The sequence below is a fragment of the Onychomys torridus genome, chromosome 1, assembly GCF_903995425.1.
Source record: "Onychomys torridus chromosome 1, mOncTor1.1, whole genome shotgun sequence".
NCBI classification, from domain to species: domain Eukaryota; kingdom Metazoa; phylum Chordata; class Mammalia; order Rodentia; family Cricetidae; genus Onychomys; species Onychomys torridus.
Window position 1 is genome coordinate 155,821,181 of NC_050443.1, and position 18,585 is coordinate 155,839,765.

An 18,585-nucleotide genomic window follows, 5' to 3' on the forward strand; every position below is an offset into this window, starting at 1 on the left:
ATTTGGCTAGGGGTTTGTCTATCTTTTGATTTATTTTTCTTTTTTTTTCTTTCAAAGAACCAACTTTTTGTTTCATTGATTTTTTTTTTTTTTTTTTTTTTTGGTATTCTCTTGGTATCTATTTCACTGATTTCAGCCCTCAATTTGATTATTTCCTGGTGTTTATTTCTCCTAGATGAATTTGTTTACTTTTGTTCTAGAGCTTTCAGTTGTGCTGTTAATTCATTGGTATGAGCTTTCTCCATCTTCTTTATGTGAGCATTTAGAGCTATGAATTTTCCTCTTAGCACTGCTTTCATAGTGTCCCATAAGTTTTGGTATATTATACTTTCATTTTCATTGAATTCTAGGAAATCTTTAATTCCTTTCTTTATTTCTTCCTTGACCCATTGGTGTTTCAGGTGGGCATTATTCAGTTTCCCTGAGATTGTAGGCTTTCTATAATTTTTTTTTTTTGTTGTTGTTGTTGTAATCTAACTTTAAGGCATGGTGGTCTGATAAGATACAGGAGGTTATTCCAGTGTTTTTGTATCTGTTGAGATTTGCTTTGTGACCAAGCATGTGGTCGATTTTTGAGAAGGTTCCATGGGGTGCTGAGAAGGTATGTTCTTTTGTGTTAGGATGGAATGTTCTGTAGATATCGATTAAGTCCATTTGAGTCATAACATCATTTAGGCCCTTTATTTCTTTGTTAAGTTTCAGTCTGGTAGGTCTGTCTTTTGGTGAGAGTAGTATTTTATTAGATATTAGGATAGCTACACCAGCTTGCCTCTTAGGTCTATTTGATTGGAAAGCCTTTTCTCAGCCCTTTACTCTGAGGTAGTGTCTGTCTTTAAAGTTAAGGTGTGTTTCTTTCTTTCTTTCTTTCTTTTTCTTTTTCTTTTTTTTTTTTTTTTGAGCTGAGGATCAAACCCAGGGCCTTGCACTTGCTATGCGAGCGCTCTACCACTGTGCTAAATCCCCAACCCAAGATGTGTTTCTTGTATGTAGCAGAAGGATGGATCCTGTTTTCTTTTCCATTCTGTTAGTCTGTGTCTTTTTTCTTTTTTCTTTTTTATAAAAAGATTTATTTATTTATTATGTATACAGCATGTATAACTGCATACCAGAAGAGGGCACCAGATCTCATTACAGATGGTTGTGAGCCACCATGTGGTTGCTGGGAATTGAACTCAGAACCTCTGGAAGAGCAGTCGGTGCTCTCAACCTCTGAGCCCATCTCTCCAGCCCCCTAGTCTGTGTCTTTTTATAGGTGAGTTGAGACCATTGATACTGATGGATATTAATGACCAGTGATTGTTAATTCCTGTTATTTTTTTGTGATAGTGTTGCGTTTTCCTTCTTTGGTATTTCTTGGTGTGGGGTTATCTATTGCCTGAATTTTCATGGGTATGTTTAGCTTCTTTAGGTTGGATTTTTCCTTCTAGTGCTTTCTGTAGGGCTGGGTTTGTGGACAGGTATTGTTTAAATCTGGTTTTATCATGGAATATTTTGTTCATTCCATCTATGGTGATTGAGAGTTTTGCTGGGTATAATAGTCTGGGTTGGTATCCATGGTCTATTAGTGTCTGCATAACATTTGTTCAGGACCTTCTAGCTTTCATAGTCTCTATTGAGAAGTCTGGTGTTATTCTGATGGGTTTGCCTTTATATGTTACTTGGTCTTTTTCCTTTGGGACTCTTAATATTTTTTTTTTTTTGGTATGTTTAGTGTTTTGGTTATTATGTGGTGAGGGGGCTTTTTGTTTTATTTTATTTTTTATTCAGCCTATTCAGTGTTCTGTAAGTTTCTTGTATCTTCATAGGTATTTCTTTCTTTAGGTTAGGAAAGTTTTCTTCTATGATGTTGTTGAATGTATTTTCTGTGCCTTTGAGTTGGTATTCTTCTCCTTCTTCTATCCCTATTATTCTTAGGTTTGGTCTTTTCATGGTGCCCCAAATTTCTTGGATGTTTTGTGTTACAACTTTTTTGTCTTTAGTGTTTTCTTTGACTGACTTCAGTGTCAGAGATTCTCTGTTCCATCTCTTAATTCGGTTGGTTATGCTTGTTTCTGTAGTTTCTGTTCGTTTAGTCAGGATTTCTATTTCCAACATTCCTTCAGTTTGTGTTTTCTTTGTGTCAATTTCAGTTTTTCAGATCTTGAATTGTTTCCTTCATCCTTTTAATTACTTTTTCTTGGCTTTCTTTGATTTCTTCCATTTTTTTGTTTGTTTTTTTTCTTAAGGGAATTTTTTATTTCCTCTTTAAGGAAGTTTTTCATTTCCTCTTTAAGGGAATTTTTTATTTCTTCTTTAAGGACCTTTATCTTCTTAAAGTCACTTTTAGGATTTATTTCTTCTGCTGCTTCTGCCTTGGAATGTTCAGGTCTTGCAGGTGTAGAATCACTAGGTTCTGATGTTGTCATATAGGTCTTTATGTTGTTGCCTGTATTTTTGCACTGGTGTCTACTCATCTCTTCGTCTGCTCGGGGTAGGCGGTTTCTGTGTCTGAAGGTGCCTCTCTTGTTCTAATTGTTAGTCTTGGTTTAGTAGGAGTTCTTCGTTAAATCGGTGCTGTGCTTATGGTTTCAGTGGTTGTTAGATTTGTAGGGGTTGGCTTTTTTTTTTTTTGGTGAAGGAGCAGGAAAGGTAGCTGTCTGGTCGCTGGGACTCCGATGGGTAGGGCCTAGGGGCTAGAGACCTGATCTGCCAGTCTGGAGATGAGAGCTTACCTGTTCCCAGTGGCTTATGATTCTGATGATCTGGTTTGGTGGCTGGGTGGAGCCTTCTTTTGTGTTCTCAGGTCATGTTTTGCTCATTTGTCAACTCCTCAGCTGATCTTGTAGATTTCAGCTGAGCAGGGTAGTCTCACCAACACCTCCAAGTTTTTGGGTTTCTCAGGATCGGCAGCTGGGCCCTGGATTGGCCTCAGACAGAGTATTCAGATCCGTTCTGGTCTTGTCCCACGGAGATTCCCCGGGTGCTGGGATTAAAGGTGTCCCTGTTCCAAGCTCTTGATTAAGAGCTTGTTTTCACTAACTCCTGAGCGGGTAATAGCTCAGTTTCTGGTCTTTATAACAACTGTGTCCTGCCTCTGCGGCCACCGCTCTGCCTGCCTCCTAGCTGATTCTTTTAAAAGAAGCCATTCTTGAAAGGCTGTGAGGTCAGGTCCCAGCCGACGGTGTTAGACTAAAAATGGAAGTGCACTTCCAGTCTCTTGTGGGTTCACTCTTACAAGTACAGTGCAGCACATCCTTTTGATAGGAGTAAATATGCATTGTGTGGACTTCAGTATAGTGACAAAATGACAGCATTACCATTACTCAGGAGTTAAATTTCCCCGATCATCACAGATTTTTTTCTTCTAACCATTCAATAATGTGCTAGTGAATTAGGTATGGGAAAAGAAGTTGAGGTATGTATTGTAAATAAATAACACCTTGGTTGTCTAGCAATGAAGGGAAGAGATTTTCTATTTAGATCTTCCTTACATAATGTGCATACTCAGTGGAATAAATAATTCAAGTTTCCTTTGGCTCAATTATGTATTCAGTATATAAATATGTTGTGGATGCTACTCTGGACTGTGGGTTTTGACAGAGATTACATGGGGGATAAATTGATAATGCTATAGCAAAACTGTTGACTTATAAAGGTTACAGTCCTCAGAAATAAAGTAGGTTGTTTTAATTTTCAGTTTACTTAGTTTTTTTTCATCATTCCTCTTGGGATGAAATTTATTAAGTAATATAGCTTGATATAGTGCCAAGCATAGTACTGGGGACTGGGGATATGTAACTAAATAAATACTCTAGTCTGAATTCTGTTAGACACTAACAGCTGATTATGTGGTAGGAACATACAACAAATGTGACCTTCTTTATGGCAAGAAGAACACCATGAGAAGGAACCCTGGGTTTCATTTTGAGACGGGTACACTCCTAAGCTGAATAAATAACTTTTTTCTTTCTAAAAAACATTTATTCATATATTTGTTTGTTTGTTTATTGGTTGGGGGCATGTGTAGAGGACAGAAGACAGCTTGTTGGGAGTCAGTTCCTTCCTTTCACCATGTGGGTTCTGGAGGTTGAGCTCAACTTTTCAGGCTTGGTGGCAAACACCTCTACTCACTGAGCCATCTCACTCTCCCACCCCAACCCCCCCTCCCCACCTGTAAAAAATGTATCTTTGTGTGTGTGTGCATGTGCAAGCCTGGAGCTGACTTTGGATATCTTGCAAGATGGCCTAGGATCTCATGGAACCCAGCACTTAAAATTCTGGCTGCTTACAGCTTGTCCCAGAGATTGCCTGTCTTCGCCTCCAAGTGCTGGGATTACAGATGGCTTGCACATACTTGGGTTTCTTGTTTGTTTTTTGTTTTGTTTTGTTTTGTTTTGAGAAAGCAAAACTATTTCTATAGAAGTAGAGAGCAATTTGGATATCTCCAAGTGATAGATAACATTGGCATGGATGAAAGAGAAACAAAACAAAACAAGCAGCCAGATAAACAATCAAAACAAGCTGGAGGCGAGTATCCCCAACAACTCAGGGACCAATTCTACAGAATAGTGGGAGAAAGAGGGGCAGTTTACAAATATTTAGAAGAGCTCAAGTTACCATTCTCTTCTCAGACCTCTCATGCAGCTTGGCTTTAAGTGAGTTTTGGGGACCCAAGCTCTGCTCTTCGCTCCTGGACTACACGTACTTCACTCACTGAGCTCTCTGCAGCCCTTATGAAATAGTGCTGTAGGCCTAGGCGTCATTAGAGCGGAGCTCACTGAGCTCCTCTGCTTGTAGCTCTTCTGTGCTTGTTTCACCATTTGAAAAGTGAAGAGAGTGTTGCTGTAAACCTCCGGCTGAGAAACTAACACAGTGAGGTAGCATAATATTCTCGGAACAGTGGTGCAGGGCATTGGATTGATGGCCTCACATGTGCCACATAAACACCGTGCTACTTAACTAAATCTGCAGTCTTTGTTTGTTTTGAGACCAACACTTACTAAATTTCCAAAGTTGCCCTTAAATTCAATCTGTAGCTCAGGCAGGTCTTGAACTTGAGATTCTCCTGCCTCACCTTCCCCAGTAGCTGGGATTCCAGGCCTTTGACAACTGTTCTTGAATGATTAATTTTGTATACTTTTTATTTTATGCCAGATAGCCTCTGGAAGGCTTACAGTTTGCATACAAATTTGATGTTCTTTCTATGATATCATAACCTAACAATCTCATTTTAAGAATATTGGAAATGAGTTGGGTATAGTAGCACATGCTTTTAATCCCAACATTCAGGAGGCAGAGGCAGGAGGATCTCTGAGTTCCAGGACAGTCAGGGCTACAGAGAACCCTACTCTGCCTCAAAATAAATAAATAAATAAATAAATAAATAAATAAATAAATAAATAAATTGAGGATAGAATTCTGAAAAAGATATTTTTACATCTTAAATTATGTTAGTCTCTGTTATAAAAAGCTGTTAGAATTGGAGCTGATGATGTAGCTCGTTTGGAAGAGTGCTTGCCTAGCATGAACAAAGTCCTAGGTTTGATATCTTACGTCAAACCCAGCTTGGTGACACACACTTATAATATTAGAACTTTGTGGGTAAAGGCAGGAAGATTAGGAGTTCAAGGCCAGTCACTGCTACATAGTGGGTTTGAAGCCTGCCTGGGCTACATGAGACCTGCCTCAAAAAGAAAAAGAAGAGGGCAGAGGGAGAAAGAAGGAAACTGCTAGAATTACAATGTTTTACCTATCTTTGAAAATGAATTTTATTTCTGGGGAACTGAGGCCTATGATTCTACTGTCTGTCTGTTTTGTTTTGTTTTTGTTTTTCGATACAGGGTTTCTCTGTGTAGCTTTGGAGCCTATCCTGGAACTTGCTTTGAGACCAGGCTGGCCTCGAACTCACAGAGATCTGCCTGCCTCTGCCTCCCAAGTGTTGGGGTATACTGTCTGCTTTATGGTGTCATTTTCTCTTTATTTCCTATGAACAACTTCATGTTACTCTTTCTTTCTCCCTCCCTTCCGTCCTCCCCCTCCCTTGCTGTCCCCTACCCCTCCTTGCTTTTGATCTTTTGGTTTTTCAACATAAGGTTTCTCTGTGTAGCTTGGACTTGTCCTGGAACTTGCTTTGTAGACGAGGATAGCCTTGAACTCAGAGATCTGCCTCCCAAGTGCTGGGATTAATGGTGTGAGCCACCACTGTCTAGCTATACATATTTCCTTGATTAATGTAGTTAAGGAAAGTGTCGTTATTGAACTTGTTAACTGAAAGTTCCTAACTTTGTATTTCTCCTTACAGACCATTTAATTTGGCAGAACGGAAAGCTAGCGCCCACTCGGTAGTGGAATGTGATCATGTGCGGAAAGAAGTTAGTGTGCGAACTGCAGGGCTGACTGACAAGACCTCAAGGAAAACCTACACTTTTGATATGGTACTTATTTTCTCCTGCCTTCTTCCATTACTCACTCATGGGAAGTAATCCCTGGAAAATGGTACATTTGTGAACTTTGTCTTCAAGTTTGTTGAGTGAGTTCTAGTGGGCAAAATTATTACCATGAATGGTGTGTTTTCAGAGCTTTTCTCTTGTGTTTTAAATAGGTGTTTGGAGCATCCACGAAACAAATTGATGTTTATCGAAGTGTTGTTTGTCCAATTCTAGATGAAGTTATTATGGGCTATAACTGCACCATCTTTGCGTAAGTGAAACAACTAATTTTTAAGTTGATAAGAATGTCTAGATGTGTATATTTGTTTTTAATTTAATGTTTTTTTGAAATCTTGACAGATATGGCCAGACTGGCACTGGAAAAACTTTTACAATGGAAGGTGAAAGGTCACCTAATGAAGTATATACCTGGGAGGAGGTATTTATTGTTTATAATATCCTTTTATCTTGAGTGTGACAAAAAATTGGCCAATTAAAACCTGGTTATGGGTCTCTGTTGAGATGCAGAAAATCAGAGAAGCAAGTCAAGCCATAAACCTAAGTTATACTAAAGAACAACAGATAGAGCTTGAGTAAAACTACTGATGTATCAGAAACATATGGCCTCGACGGAAGAGCTAAGACCAGCATATACAGTACAGTGGTAAAGAGGGGTCAGCCGGGCGGTGGCGCACGCCTCTAATCCCAGCACTCGGGAGGCAGTGGCAGGCGGATCTCCAGGACAGACACCAAAAACTACACAGAGAAACCCTGTCTCGAAAAAAAACCAAAAAAGGGTGGGGGGCTACTTGCTGGGTGGTGGTGCATGCCTTTGATCCCAGCACTCAGGAGGCAGAAGCAGGAGCATTTCTTGCATTCCAGCCTGGTCTACAGCGTTCCAGGACAGCCAGAGATGTTACACAGAGAAACCCTGTCTCAAAAAACAGAAAGGCGGGGATGGGGGGTGTGGGGGGGTCCACAGTTAGACTCCAGAATAGCAGGAGCAGAATGTCATCTCTCTCCCTACCACTCTGTTTTATCTATAGGGAAAGAGTTTAATGTTTCAAGACCTGTAGTGGGTACCTAAAATAGTAAATAGTATGTATCCTTTTTTCTTTTTTTTAACCAATGTACCTATAATAGCACCTAATTCATAAATTTGGCATAATAAAATTTTATCAATAATAACTAACAATATAACATAAGAAATGTAACAATATTCTGTAATGTTATTCAAATATAGTTTCTGTCTCAAAATTTTATACTGTTCTTTGTCACTTAAATGGAGGGCTTTACATTTTTCTCTTTCATATATCCAAATTTCTAGAATCACTGCTAGTGTGCTTTAGGTGATAGTTTAAAATTATTATTATTTTTACTACTATTACTACCATTATTTTGACTTTTGAGCCAAGGTGTTATACTATTACCCTGGCTGGCTTGGAACTCACTATGTATTGCCTTTGGATTTGTAATAGTTGTATCTCAGGCTCCATAGTGCTGGGGTTATATGAAATCAGAGGTACTCAAATGTTTACCACTGTCCTATCAGAACAGTGGATCTGAAAACCGTGGTGCTCCAACTGGCTAACATGTAGGAAGCATAGGCAGTGTAGACACATATAGTGAGGGGAGTGAGCCGTGTCCCTGGCAGGATGGTGCTACTCAGTATTACGCCCAAAATTTAAATGGCACAGCTGTTTATTTCTGGATTTCCCATTTAATATTTTTAGACTGTGGTTGACTATAACTCAGACTGAAGTGACTTGGCTTCTCTGACATGACATTAGTTAGGTTTTAGTTTTTAACTTGCCTTGGCTTAGTTATCCCTCAATATTAACAGAAAGGGGTTAATTCCAGTACATACACATATAAACACACCAAAGTCTGAGGATGGGTAAGTCTTCTTTTGTTTTTGTTTTTGTTTTGTTTTGTTTTTGTTTTTTCCGAGACAGGGTTTCTCTGTAGCTTTGGAGCCTGTCCTGTACTAGCTCTGTAGACCAGGCTGGCCTTGAACTCACAGTGATCCACTTGCCTCTGCCTTCCAAGTGCTGAGATTACAGGCGTGCGCTACCACCGCCCAGCGGTAGGTCTTCTTTTATCAGATGGTACAGTGTTTGTAGATAGGTTAAATGAATGTATCCTTTCAAATAGCATAAATTATCTGTAAGTTACTTGCAGTACTCAATATAATGCAAGTACTATGTAAATAATTGTTGCACTATGTTTTGGGGGTGAGTATTTGTTTTGAGACAGGTTCTTATGGAACATAGGCTGAACTTAAAATTGCTATATAATTGAAGCTGGCCTTGAACTAATCCTCTTCTTTCTGTACCCTAAGTGCTGCAGTTGTTGGCATGCACTACCATACTCAGTTTATACTGCACTTTTTTTAGGGAATAGTGACAAAGGAAACTGTCTGTACTTGTTCAGTACAGATAAAATTTTCAAGTTTTGGGGCTGGAGAGATGGCTCAGAGGTTAAGCACACTGGCTGTTCTTCCAGAGGTCCTGAGTTCAATTCCCAGCAACTACATGGTGGCTCTCAACCACCTGTAATGGGGTCTGGGTGCCCTCTTCTGGACTTCAGGCATAAATGGAGGTGTAGCACTTTTATACATAATAAAATAATAAACCTTAAAAAATTTTTTTTTTGCTGGGCGGTGGTGGCGCATGCCTTTAATCCCAGCACTCGGGAGGCAGAGGCAGGCAGATCTCTGAGAGTTCGAGGCCAGTCTGGGCTACCAAGTGAGTTCCAGGAAAGGCGCAAAGCTACACAGAGAAACCCTGTCTCGAAAAACACCCCCCCCCCCAAATTTTTTTTTCAAGTTTTATTGGTGATTGATAGAATGCAGAACAAATGGATAAGAAGGGTTAACTGGCTCATATTAAAATACACTGTAGGCCAGATGTGGCTTGTGACTGGAATGCTGGTACGTGGGAGACTGGGTTAGGAGAATTGCAGATCAGGGCCAGTCTAGGCTATATAGTAAACCGTAAATAAACTAGAGTTGAGTATGACAGTGTGTATCCATAATTCCAAATACCCTGGAGACTGAGGCAGAAGGATCTCAAGTGTGGGGTCAAGCTGGGCAGTTTAAGGGAGACTACTGTTTCTAAAAAGAGAAACAGGGATGGGGTATAACTCAGTGGTAGAACACTTGCCTAGTATGTGAAAGACCTTAGGATCAATCCTTAGTGTTTCAAATACAGTAATAAACTCTGAAGGAGGGCTTGGTCATGTTTTAACTGTTGTAGTAAATGGATTTTGAGTTTATTTTAATTCTTATTAATATAATTTCAGGATCCTTTGGCTGGTATAATTCCACGCACTCTTCATCAAATATTTGAGAAACTATCTGATAATGGCACTGAATTTTCAGTGAAAGTGTCTCTGTTGGAAATCTACAATGAAGAGCTTTTTGATCTTCTTAGTTCATCCACCGATGTCTCGGAGAGGCTGCAGATGTTTGATGATCCCCGGAACAAAGTAACTCAGTTTGAGAATAAAGTTTCTGAATTTTAATGGCTGAGTCTTTGAAAAGTCAGTGTACTTTTTCTTCATAAAGTAATCGATATTCTTTTGATATTTGATTAGAGAGGAGTGATAATCAAAGGCTTAGAGGAAATCACAGTACACAACAAAGATGAAGTGTACCAAATTCTGGAGAAGGGGGCAGCTAAACGGACGACTGCGGCGACCCTGATGAACGCTTACTCTAGGTAAGGGGCCGTGGCCTTTGCTCCATGTCCCTTTATGAAAGATCTGGAGGCGTCAAGTCAGGATGAGTTAGGGAACTGTGTCTCAGTGTAGATTTGGTGCTATAAGGGGAGTTCTTGGTTCTTCTCATCAGATTCATAAAAAGGGCAGCAATATTGGAAGATTGTTGAAAGGAAAACAAAGATAAGTTAAATTATTGCAGAAGTAGTAACAATTCTTTTTCAAGTGAATTCCTGGTATGGTGGCTGCAGTGTAGTGGTTCACCTCTGTAATTCCAGCATTTGGGAGGCTGAGCAGAGGCCCAGAAGCTGGAGTTCAGATGGGCACATAGGCCAGCTTGGCTCACACTGACACTTTGCTTCCAAACAAACCAACAGTCTTATCTGTAACCCTTCTGTTGATTCCAACCCGAACCAAAGATAGACACGGTGGTGCACACCTCATCCCAGCAGCAGTCTGCAGAGGCAGGTGGGCTCCAGGCCGTCCAAGGCTCAAAACCAACCAAGCAAACCACAAAACAAACAATTGAAATGAAACCATATCTGCTGGGACCCCAGATTAAATTTTTTAAAGTTGCCTCTTAGGCCCTGTTATACAACTCTTATTGAAAAAAAATCTTATGGTCTCAATAAAAGAAAAATCACACGTTAATTTTCATTCTTTTGTTTTTTTTTGGGGGGGGGGTTGTATTGGGAATTAAATCCAGGACACATTTAAGGCAAGCACTTGCTCACTTGAGCTATAGAAATTGAGATCAAATCTTTGTTTTAAAATGATTTACTTGGTTGGGGATTTAGCTCAGTGGTAGAGCGCGCCCAGTGTTTGGTCCTCAGCTCCACAAAAAAAAAAAAAAAAAGAAAAGAAAAGAAAGAAAAGATTTACTTTAGTGTCGATACACAGATGGTCACTAACTCTGGCATTCATAAAAAGGGAGGAAGGAACAAATCTCTGTTTACCACCATGCCTGGTTATATAGTTTTTTCTTTTATATTAAATAAAGATCACTTTTTATGAATAAAAAAATTAGCTCAGTTTTCCTAAGACAGTTGATATTTATGCTTAATTGCATTAATTCCACAATCTTGAACTAGAAACTGGTGAGTAGGGCTGGTGAAATGCTTCTCAGTGAGTAAAGATGCTTGTCATGCAAACCTAGCTACCCGAGTTTGGTCCCTGAAACTCACCCACCTAAAAGTAGAAGGAAAGAACCAACTCCATATGGCATGTGCCATACCCCTTATTGTATATAAGTCCAAATCTGTCCACAATAAATACAATCTTTTTAAAAGTTAAATCAGTGGATAATAATGGAAAAACATATAAGGTAAATAGAACTCAGATGTATAGTTTGTTTTTTCTTGCACCCTTCCTGCTTCTATAATTTAAATAACTTTTACAAAATAAGAATTTTTAAAAGTACAAAAGAGAAAATTGGAACTTACTATATTCTCCACTGCTAATGACATTAATAAATGCAGTGATGTTTTAGATGGGAGCCATCTGCTCTGAGACACTCCTCCTTTTCAAAGGTGCCTGAAAATTCTTTGTGTGTGTGTTGGGAATAGAACCCAGGAACTGATGTGTGCTAGATACAGGATCTACATCTCCAGCCCTAAAAGTTCTAGGATAGTTTTGATAGCTTCTTATTAGGATCAGTATTGTAGGTTGAAGTGTGACCCTAATTAGTCTTAACAATAAAAACCAGAGTCAGATATCAGGGTGAAAGCTGAAAGGTCAGAGAAGTAAAGCAACCAGCCACCAGAGAGTTCTTACCTCAAGGAAATCTCAGACTGAATGAGGCTGAGCTCCTCACACACATTCTCTCTCTCTCTCTCTCTCCTATCTCTACTTCCCTGCTGCTGGGATTAAAGGCATGAGCCTCTCAGGTGCTGGGATCAAAAGTGCACCACTGCCTGGCATTGTTCTTTTTTTTTTTTTAAAGACTGGTTCAATCTCCTGTAGCAGCCCAGGGTGACCTTAAAATCCTGATCTCCCTGCTTCCTCCCTGGACTCTATGGTTAACTAGTGGCTATCTCTGCCTTCTGATCACCAGGCCAACTTTATTTGTCAGAACACAAACAAAATATCATACAACAGTAGGTAGCAGGTAGAAATTTTGTCATCCCACGTTTTATTTTCTGACTGATGATATTTTTGTCTTCTCTTGTGCATTTAGATCTTCTTTGCCTGTTTTCAGTATTTTGTAGGGAACAGATAATGTTTTACATTGTAATGAGTGGACAACCTGATCTTGTTTTCTAGTCGTTCCCATTCAGTTTTTTCTGTGACAATACATATGAAGGAAACTACAATTGATGGAGAAGAGCTTGTTAAAATCGGAAAATTGAATTTGGTAAGTATCCTTCCTGAATGCCGCTGTGCTATTCTTGATTACTTCCTAGAGGGCTTGGGATTTCACTTACATACAGTGTGTTTATAGTTAACTTCACTAATTACTTTGGAGTAGAAGAAGAAATTTATTGTGGAAAATTTATTTTGCTAGCCATTTAGTACATTATATATAATAAAAGATATAAAAGAATACAAATCTTTGAATCCAAATATAATAGATTGACATTTTCTGTTTAAAATTAAAGGTTGACCTTGCGGGAAGTGAAAATATTGGGCGTTCTGGAGCTGTTGACAAGAGGGCCCGGGAAGCTGGAAATATCAACCAGTCCCTATTGACTTTGGGAAGAGTTATTACTGCTCTTGTGGAAAGAACACCTCATATTCCTTATCGAGAATCTAAACTGACTAGAATCCTGCAAGATTCTCTTGGGGGACGAACAAGAACATCTATAATTGCCACTATTTCCCCTGCATCTCTCAATCTTGAGGTAAGCCCTTTGGGAGAAAGCATCAAATGTGGGAGCTGCAAGTCTTTCCTGGCTGCCATATTTTTAAAGTTCATTCACTTGCTTCATTCTATACTGTAATATATATGAATCTGGACATTGTATATGAACAAATCCTAGAGGATGCCACTGTGATAAAAAGCCAGTTATGACTTCCAAAGTGGTTCCTCCCCCCCCCCCCTCTTTTTTTTTTGCTAGTTTTCTTTGAGATAGGATTTTGCTGTGTCTTTCAGGCTAGCCAAGACTCGTGATATCTCTGCCTCAGCTTCCAAAGTGTTGTGACGATAGGCATATGCTATTAAACTGGCTTTGTAATGTTAAAAAATCATTTTTGTTTTTTGTTTCTGTTTTTGTTTTTTGAGACAGGGTTTCTCTGAATAGTCCTGGCACTTGCTCTGTAGACCAGGCTGGCCTCAAATTCAGAGATTCACCTGCCTCTGCCTCCTTGAGTACTGGGATTAAAGGTGTGTGCCACCACCGCCCAGCTAAAATATTTTTTGTAGATAGTTCTCTCCTGCCCTCCACTTCCCAAATAAGCACTCACAGGCTTAATATTACTTATAAATGCTCCGGCCTGTAGTTCAGGCTTAATACTAACTAGCTCTTACACTTAAATTAGCCCATAATTCTTATCTCTGTTTAGTCAGTGGCTTGGTACCTTTTCTCAGCACATCTCATGTTGCTTCCTCTGCATCTGGCTGGTGACTCCTGGCTCCGCCCTTCTCCTTCCCGGCATTCTCAGTTTTGCTTTCTGGCCTAAATGCCGGCCCAGCTACTGGCCTGTCAGCTTTTTATTAACAATTAGCATAATCCCCATAGCATTTTCTATATTTATTTCTTTACTGTATGTTTTTTTATGAACGTGGGTGCCTTTGTATTTGGGGCATAAATGTTCAGAATAGAGACTTCATCTTGGTGGATTTTTCCTGGGACAAATATATAATGTCCTTCCTGATCTCTTTAGATTGATTTTAGTTTGAAGTCTATTTTATTAGATATTAGGATAGCTACACCAGCTTGCCTCTTAGGTCCATTTGATTGGAAAGCCTTTTCCCAGCCCTTTACTCTGAGTAGTGTCTGTCTTTGAAGTTAAGGTGTGTTTCTTGTATGCAGCAGAAGGATGGATCCTGTTTTCTTATCCATTCTGTTAGTCTGTTTACTGTATGTTTATGTGTGGGCATACATACAGGAGTCAGAAAGGTTGTCACTCCCCTCCTTCTAACGTGGGTTCCAGAAATTAAGTTCAGGTCGTTTGGCTTGGTGACAAGTACCTTTGCTCACTGAGTATCTTGCAACCCTTCATACATTTAAAAAAAAAAAAAAAAAAAAAAAGCTGTGGCTGGAAAAATGACCCGATGGTTAAGAGCTTTGGCTGCTCTTTCTTCCAGGGGACCAGTGTTGGATTCCCAGCACCCACATGGTGACTCACAACTATTTGTAACTCCATTGTAACTGATGCCCTCTTCTGGCTGCCTCAGGCACTAGCCCCACACAGAGTACATAGTCATACATGCAGACAAAACACACATACACATTAAAAAAAAAGATTGCTGAAGGTCAGTAGTGATGGGTGGTATGTATGAGTTCACTGAGAACTTAGACCCAGTCAAGCCTTTTTTGGGACTTCTTATACTTAGAAGTACTATTTTCATTATGCTATATTAGCATACTGTGCTAAAATTGTGCTGTACATCAACTTTATTCTTTTTTATGGATGCATAATATTTAATTAAATATAGGTGTTGTGTGACACTGTTGCTGGAATCTCATGGACAAATGTCTACTCACCTCAGATAGAATGCATGCCAGACCAAAGTAAACACCTTGGTGAACTGATGGGTTTTATTGGGGTTACTTATAGTAATATGAGTGAAAGACTACTTATAAAAGCAGAAATGACTCAAAGACAGCTGCATCCTCCCCCCTCCCCCCAGGTACATTTTAAATAACAGAAGTATCTTATCTTCATCCTCATGCTTTCAGTAATTAACTTTTCCTTTTCATGACAGGAAACTCTGAGTACGTTGGAATATGCTCACAGAGCAAAGAACATAATGAATAAGCCTGAAGTCAATCAGAAACTAACCAAAAAAGCTCTTATTAAGGTAATTATGAATTTGTATGGAATAATGTAATCATGTTTGGCATATCTGAAATACGGAATAGCAAGAGATCACTTTTTTTTTTTTTTTTTTAAATTCCTGAGATAGGGTTTTTCTGTGTAGACCTGGCTGTCCTGGAACTTACTCTGTAGACCAGGCTGGCCTCGAACTCATAGAGATCTGCCTATCTCTTTCTCCCAAGTGCTGGGATTAAAGGCATGTCCTACCAGGCCTGGCTAAGAATAGCAACAGATCAAAGTTAATTAAGATTTGTTGAATTACTTGTTGTAGACATTTGTTATTGAGTGAGGGTCTCACTGACCAAGCAAAAAAGGGTTCTGTCCAGGGTGGTTCTAGAGACCTGCTGCCCCCAAACTGCATCACCAGCCCCTGTGGTAGGCATTTTGTGTAATGACTTAAAATAAGTGCCTGTGTGTTACAATGTTCTTCTAACAGTGATATGTTGACATTCTAGCACAGTTGACGCTCTTGACAACATTTGTGTTAACAAATATGAATTGGGGTTTCCTTTTTTTGTAATCAAGTGCCACTGATATGCTTTCCCTCTGTCTGTCTGTCTGTCTGTCTGTCTGTCTCTGTTTTGTTCTTGAGCAGAATCTTAGTTTGTGTTCTGGTATTTGTTTCCTGCCCCTCCTGCTCGGCCTCTTTAGTGCTGGGATTGCAGGTCTGAACCTCCATGCCTGGCTTATCAATACACTTTCTACAGGTAGTTAGCCCTTCCTATACACTTCCTAGGAGAATCATACACTACATGGCCTTTGCTTCTATCTTTTACTTGATTTTATTTATGCTGTTGTTGATGTGTGCCAGTAGTTTATCCTCTGTTTTGCTGAATAATATTTCAATATATGGATAATACTAAACTTAATTTAAACATCCACCAGCCAATAGGTTATTTCCCAAAATGCTATAAGACACTCATGGGGGTTGGGGATTTAGCTCAGTGGTAGAGCGCTTGTCTAGCAAGCACAAGGCCCTGGGTTCAGTCCTCAGCTCAAAAAAAAAAAAAAAAAGACACTCATGGGATTTCCTCCTCTCTTCTTAGCTCTAATTCCTATACTCAGTACTCTGTTCTGTAGAATCTGCAGTTTCAGAAGTATTATTGAAGGGAATTTTATATAGCACATAGACTTTTGCAGTTGTCTTTTTAAATTTATATTATTCTCTGGAGGTCTCACCCAAATTGTCACGTATCTCAACAGGTCTTTTTAGTGCTGAGTGTTTTATGGTGACTGAGCTATTTGTATAATTTGTGTGGCCATCTTAAATGATTTATTGAATAACTTTTAATTTTTTTCTGTTTCAAATGAAACTATTTATATTAATTCATAGGCATTTGTGTAAATATACATGTCTTTTTTAAGACTTATTTATTATGTATACAGTGTTCTGTCTGCACATATGCCTATAGGCCAGAAGAGGGCACCAGATCTTATTACAGATGGTTGTGAGCCACCATGTAGTTGCTGGGAATTGAACTCAGGACCTCTGGAAGAACAGCCAGTGCTCTTAACCTCTGAGCCACCTCTCCAGCCCTGATACATGTCTTATTTACTGTTCTAATTGCTGTGAAGAGACACCATGACCAAGGCAACCTATAAAATAAAGCATTTGATTGGGGATTTGGTGACAGTTTCAAAGGGTTAGGCCATGGACATCGTGCTGACAAGCATGGTTGGTAGGCAGGCACAGAAGTAGTAACTGAGAGCTCACATCTGATCTGAAAGATGGAGGCAGAGAGAGCAAGACTGAGCCTGGCACCCCACTGACATACTTCCTCCAACAAGGCCACAACTCTTGCTCCTTCCTCACAGTGCAACTGGGAACCAGGGGTTCAAATATGTGAGCCTGGGTTGGAGATTTAGCTCATTGGTAGAGCGCTTGCCACCTGAGTTCGATCCTCAGCTAAAAAAAAAAGTGAGCCCTATGGGGGGGGGGCTATTGTCATCTGAACAACCACAACACATTTTCTTTGAAAATTTTTATTACTGTTACCTGTGTCTGTCCATATGTGTGCCATGGTATAGAACAAATCTTAAAAGTTCTTATTAATAAAAACAAACCTGGAGCCAGGTATTGGGGTCAACGCTGGAAGATCAGAGAAACAGAACAAGCCACAGCTACCTCATCTTGCCAATTCCTCAGCTGATCCTGTTTCCTCAGACTGGAAGCCTCTGTGTTCTCATCCAAAATGAATCTCAGCTGAACTGCTTACTACTCAAAAGCCTAAAAGCTTAACCAGCTAGTTCCTGGTCCTCACGCCTTACATACCTTTCTGCTTTCTGCCATCACTTCCTGGAATTAAAGGCGTGAGTCACTATTTTCTGGCCTCTGTGTCTAGTGGCTGTTCTGTCTCTGGCCCCAGATAAGTTTATTAGGGTGCACAATATTTTGGGGAACACAATATCACCACACCATGGCGTACATGTGAAAGTCAGACAACAGCTTTCAAAAGTCTCTTCCTGGGCTGGAGAGATGGCTCAGAGGTTAAGAGCACTGACTGCTCTTCCAGAGGTCCTGAGTTCAGTTCCCAGCAACCACATGGTGGCTCGCAACCATCTGTAATGCGATCTGGTGCCCTCTTCTGGCCTGCAAGCATGTATGTAGGAAGAACACTGTATACATAATAAATACATAAATCTTTAAAAAAAAAAAAAAAAAAAAAAGTCTCTTCCTTCTAACCCTAGACCTAACCCTGACCCTAACCCTAACTGTGGGTTCCAGGGATTGAACTCAGGTTGTCAGGATTTTGTGGCAAATGCTTTTAGCAGTCGAGACATCTCTTCTGGAATTACACTTTCATTTCTTTGTGGAAATTGTCAGGGAGTGAATTTGCTGTGATACATGGTAATTGTGTACTTCAGTTTTTAAGGAATGACTACAGTACTTTCTTATGGTGGGGTGGAGTTGAGTCTCACTCTGTAGCTCAGGCTGGCATGGAACTCTTAATCCTTCTGCCTCTGCTTCCTGAGTGCTGGGTTTACAGGCATGCACCACTATGCCCTGTCTACTAAACGAGTCTTTAGAGTTCCCATGTAATCTTGCCTTCCCACTAGCAACATAAGTGATGTAGTTTCTCCACATCCTTAGCAGCATTTGGTGGGCGTTAGTTATATCACTTGGTTTTAACTCCCATTTCCCTAATGACCAATGATGTTGAACATCTTCTCTTGTGTTATATTACATTATATTATTTTTTTAAATTTTTATTTTTATTTTATTTTATTTTTTTGTCTTTTGAGAGACAGGGTTTCTCTGCATAGTTTTGGTGCCTGTTCTGGATCTTGCTCTGTAGACCAGGCTGGCCTTGAACTCACAGAGATCTACCTGGCTCTGCCTCCCAAGTGCTGGGATTAAAGGCGTGCAACCACCACCGCCCATATGTCCTTTTTGTTTGTTTGTTTGTTTTGCTTTTCAAGACAGTGTTTCTCTGTGGAGCCCTAACTGTCCTAGAACTCACTCTGTAGATCAGGTTGG

At 39.7% G+C, this 18,585-nt stretch overlaps 1 protein-coding gene across 1 annotated transcript in view; it reads left to right on the forward strand.

The window, feature by feature from the left end:
- The window catches only part of Kif11 (kinesin family member 11), a 57,617-nt gene that overhangs the window by 7,787 nt on the left and 31,245 nt on the right, over positions 1-18,585 (forward strand). Inside the window, exons 2-9 of the mRNA XM_036166824.1 lie at positions 6,281-6,413; positions 6,581-6,678; positions 6,768-6,846; positions 9,711-9,896; positions 10,005-10,129; positions 12,390-12,480; positions 12,725-12,967; positions 14,995-15,090. Coding sequence (XP_036022717.1) covers positions 6,281-6,413; positions 6,581-6,678; positions 6,768-6,846; positions 9,711-9,896; positions 10,005-10,129; positions 12,390-12,480; positions 12,725-12,967; positions 14,995-15,090 — 1,051 coding nt within the window. The remainder of the gene's footprint in view (positions 1-6,280; positions 6,414-6,580; positions 6,679-6,767; positions 6,847-9,710; positions 9,897-10,004; positions 10,130-12,389; positions 12,481-12,724; positions 12,968-14,994; positions 15,091-18,585) is intronic.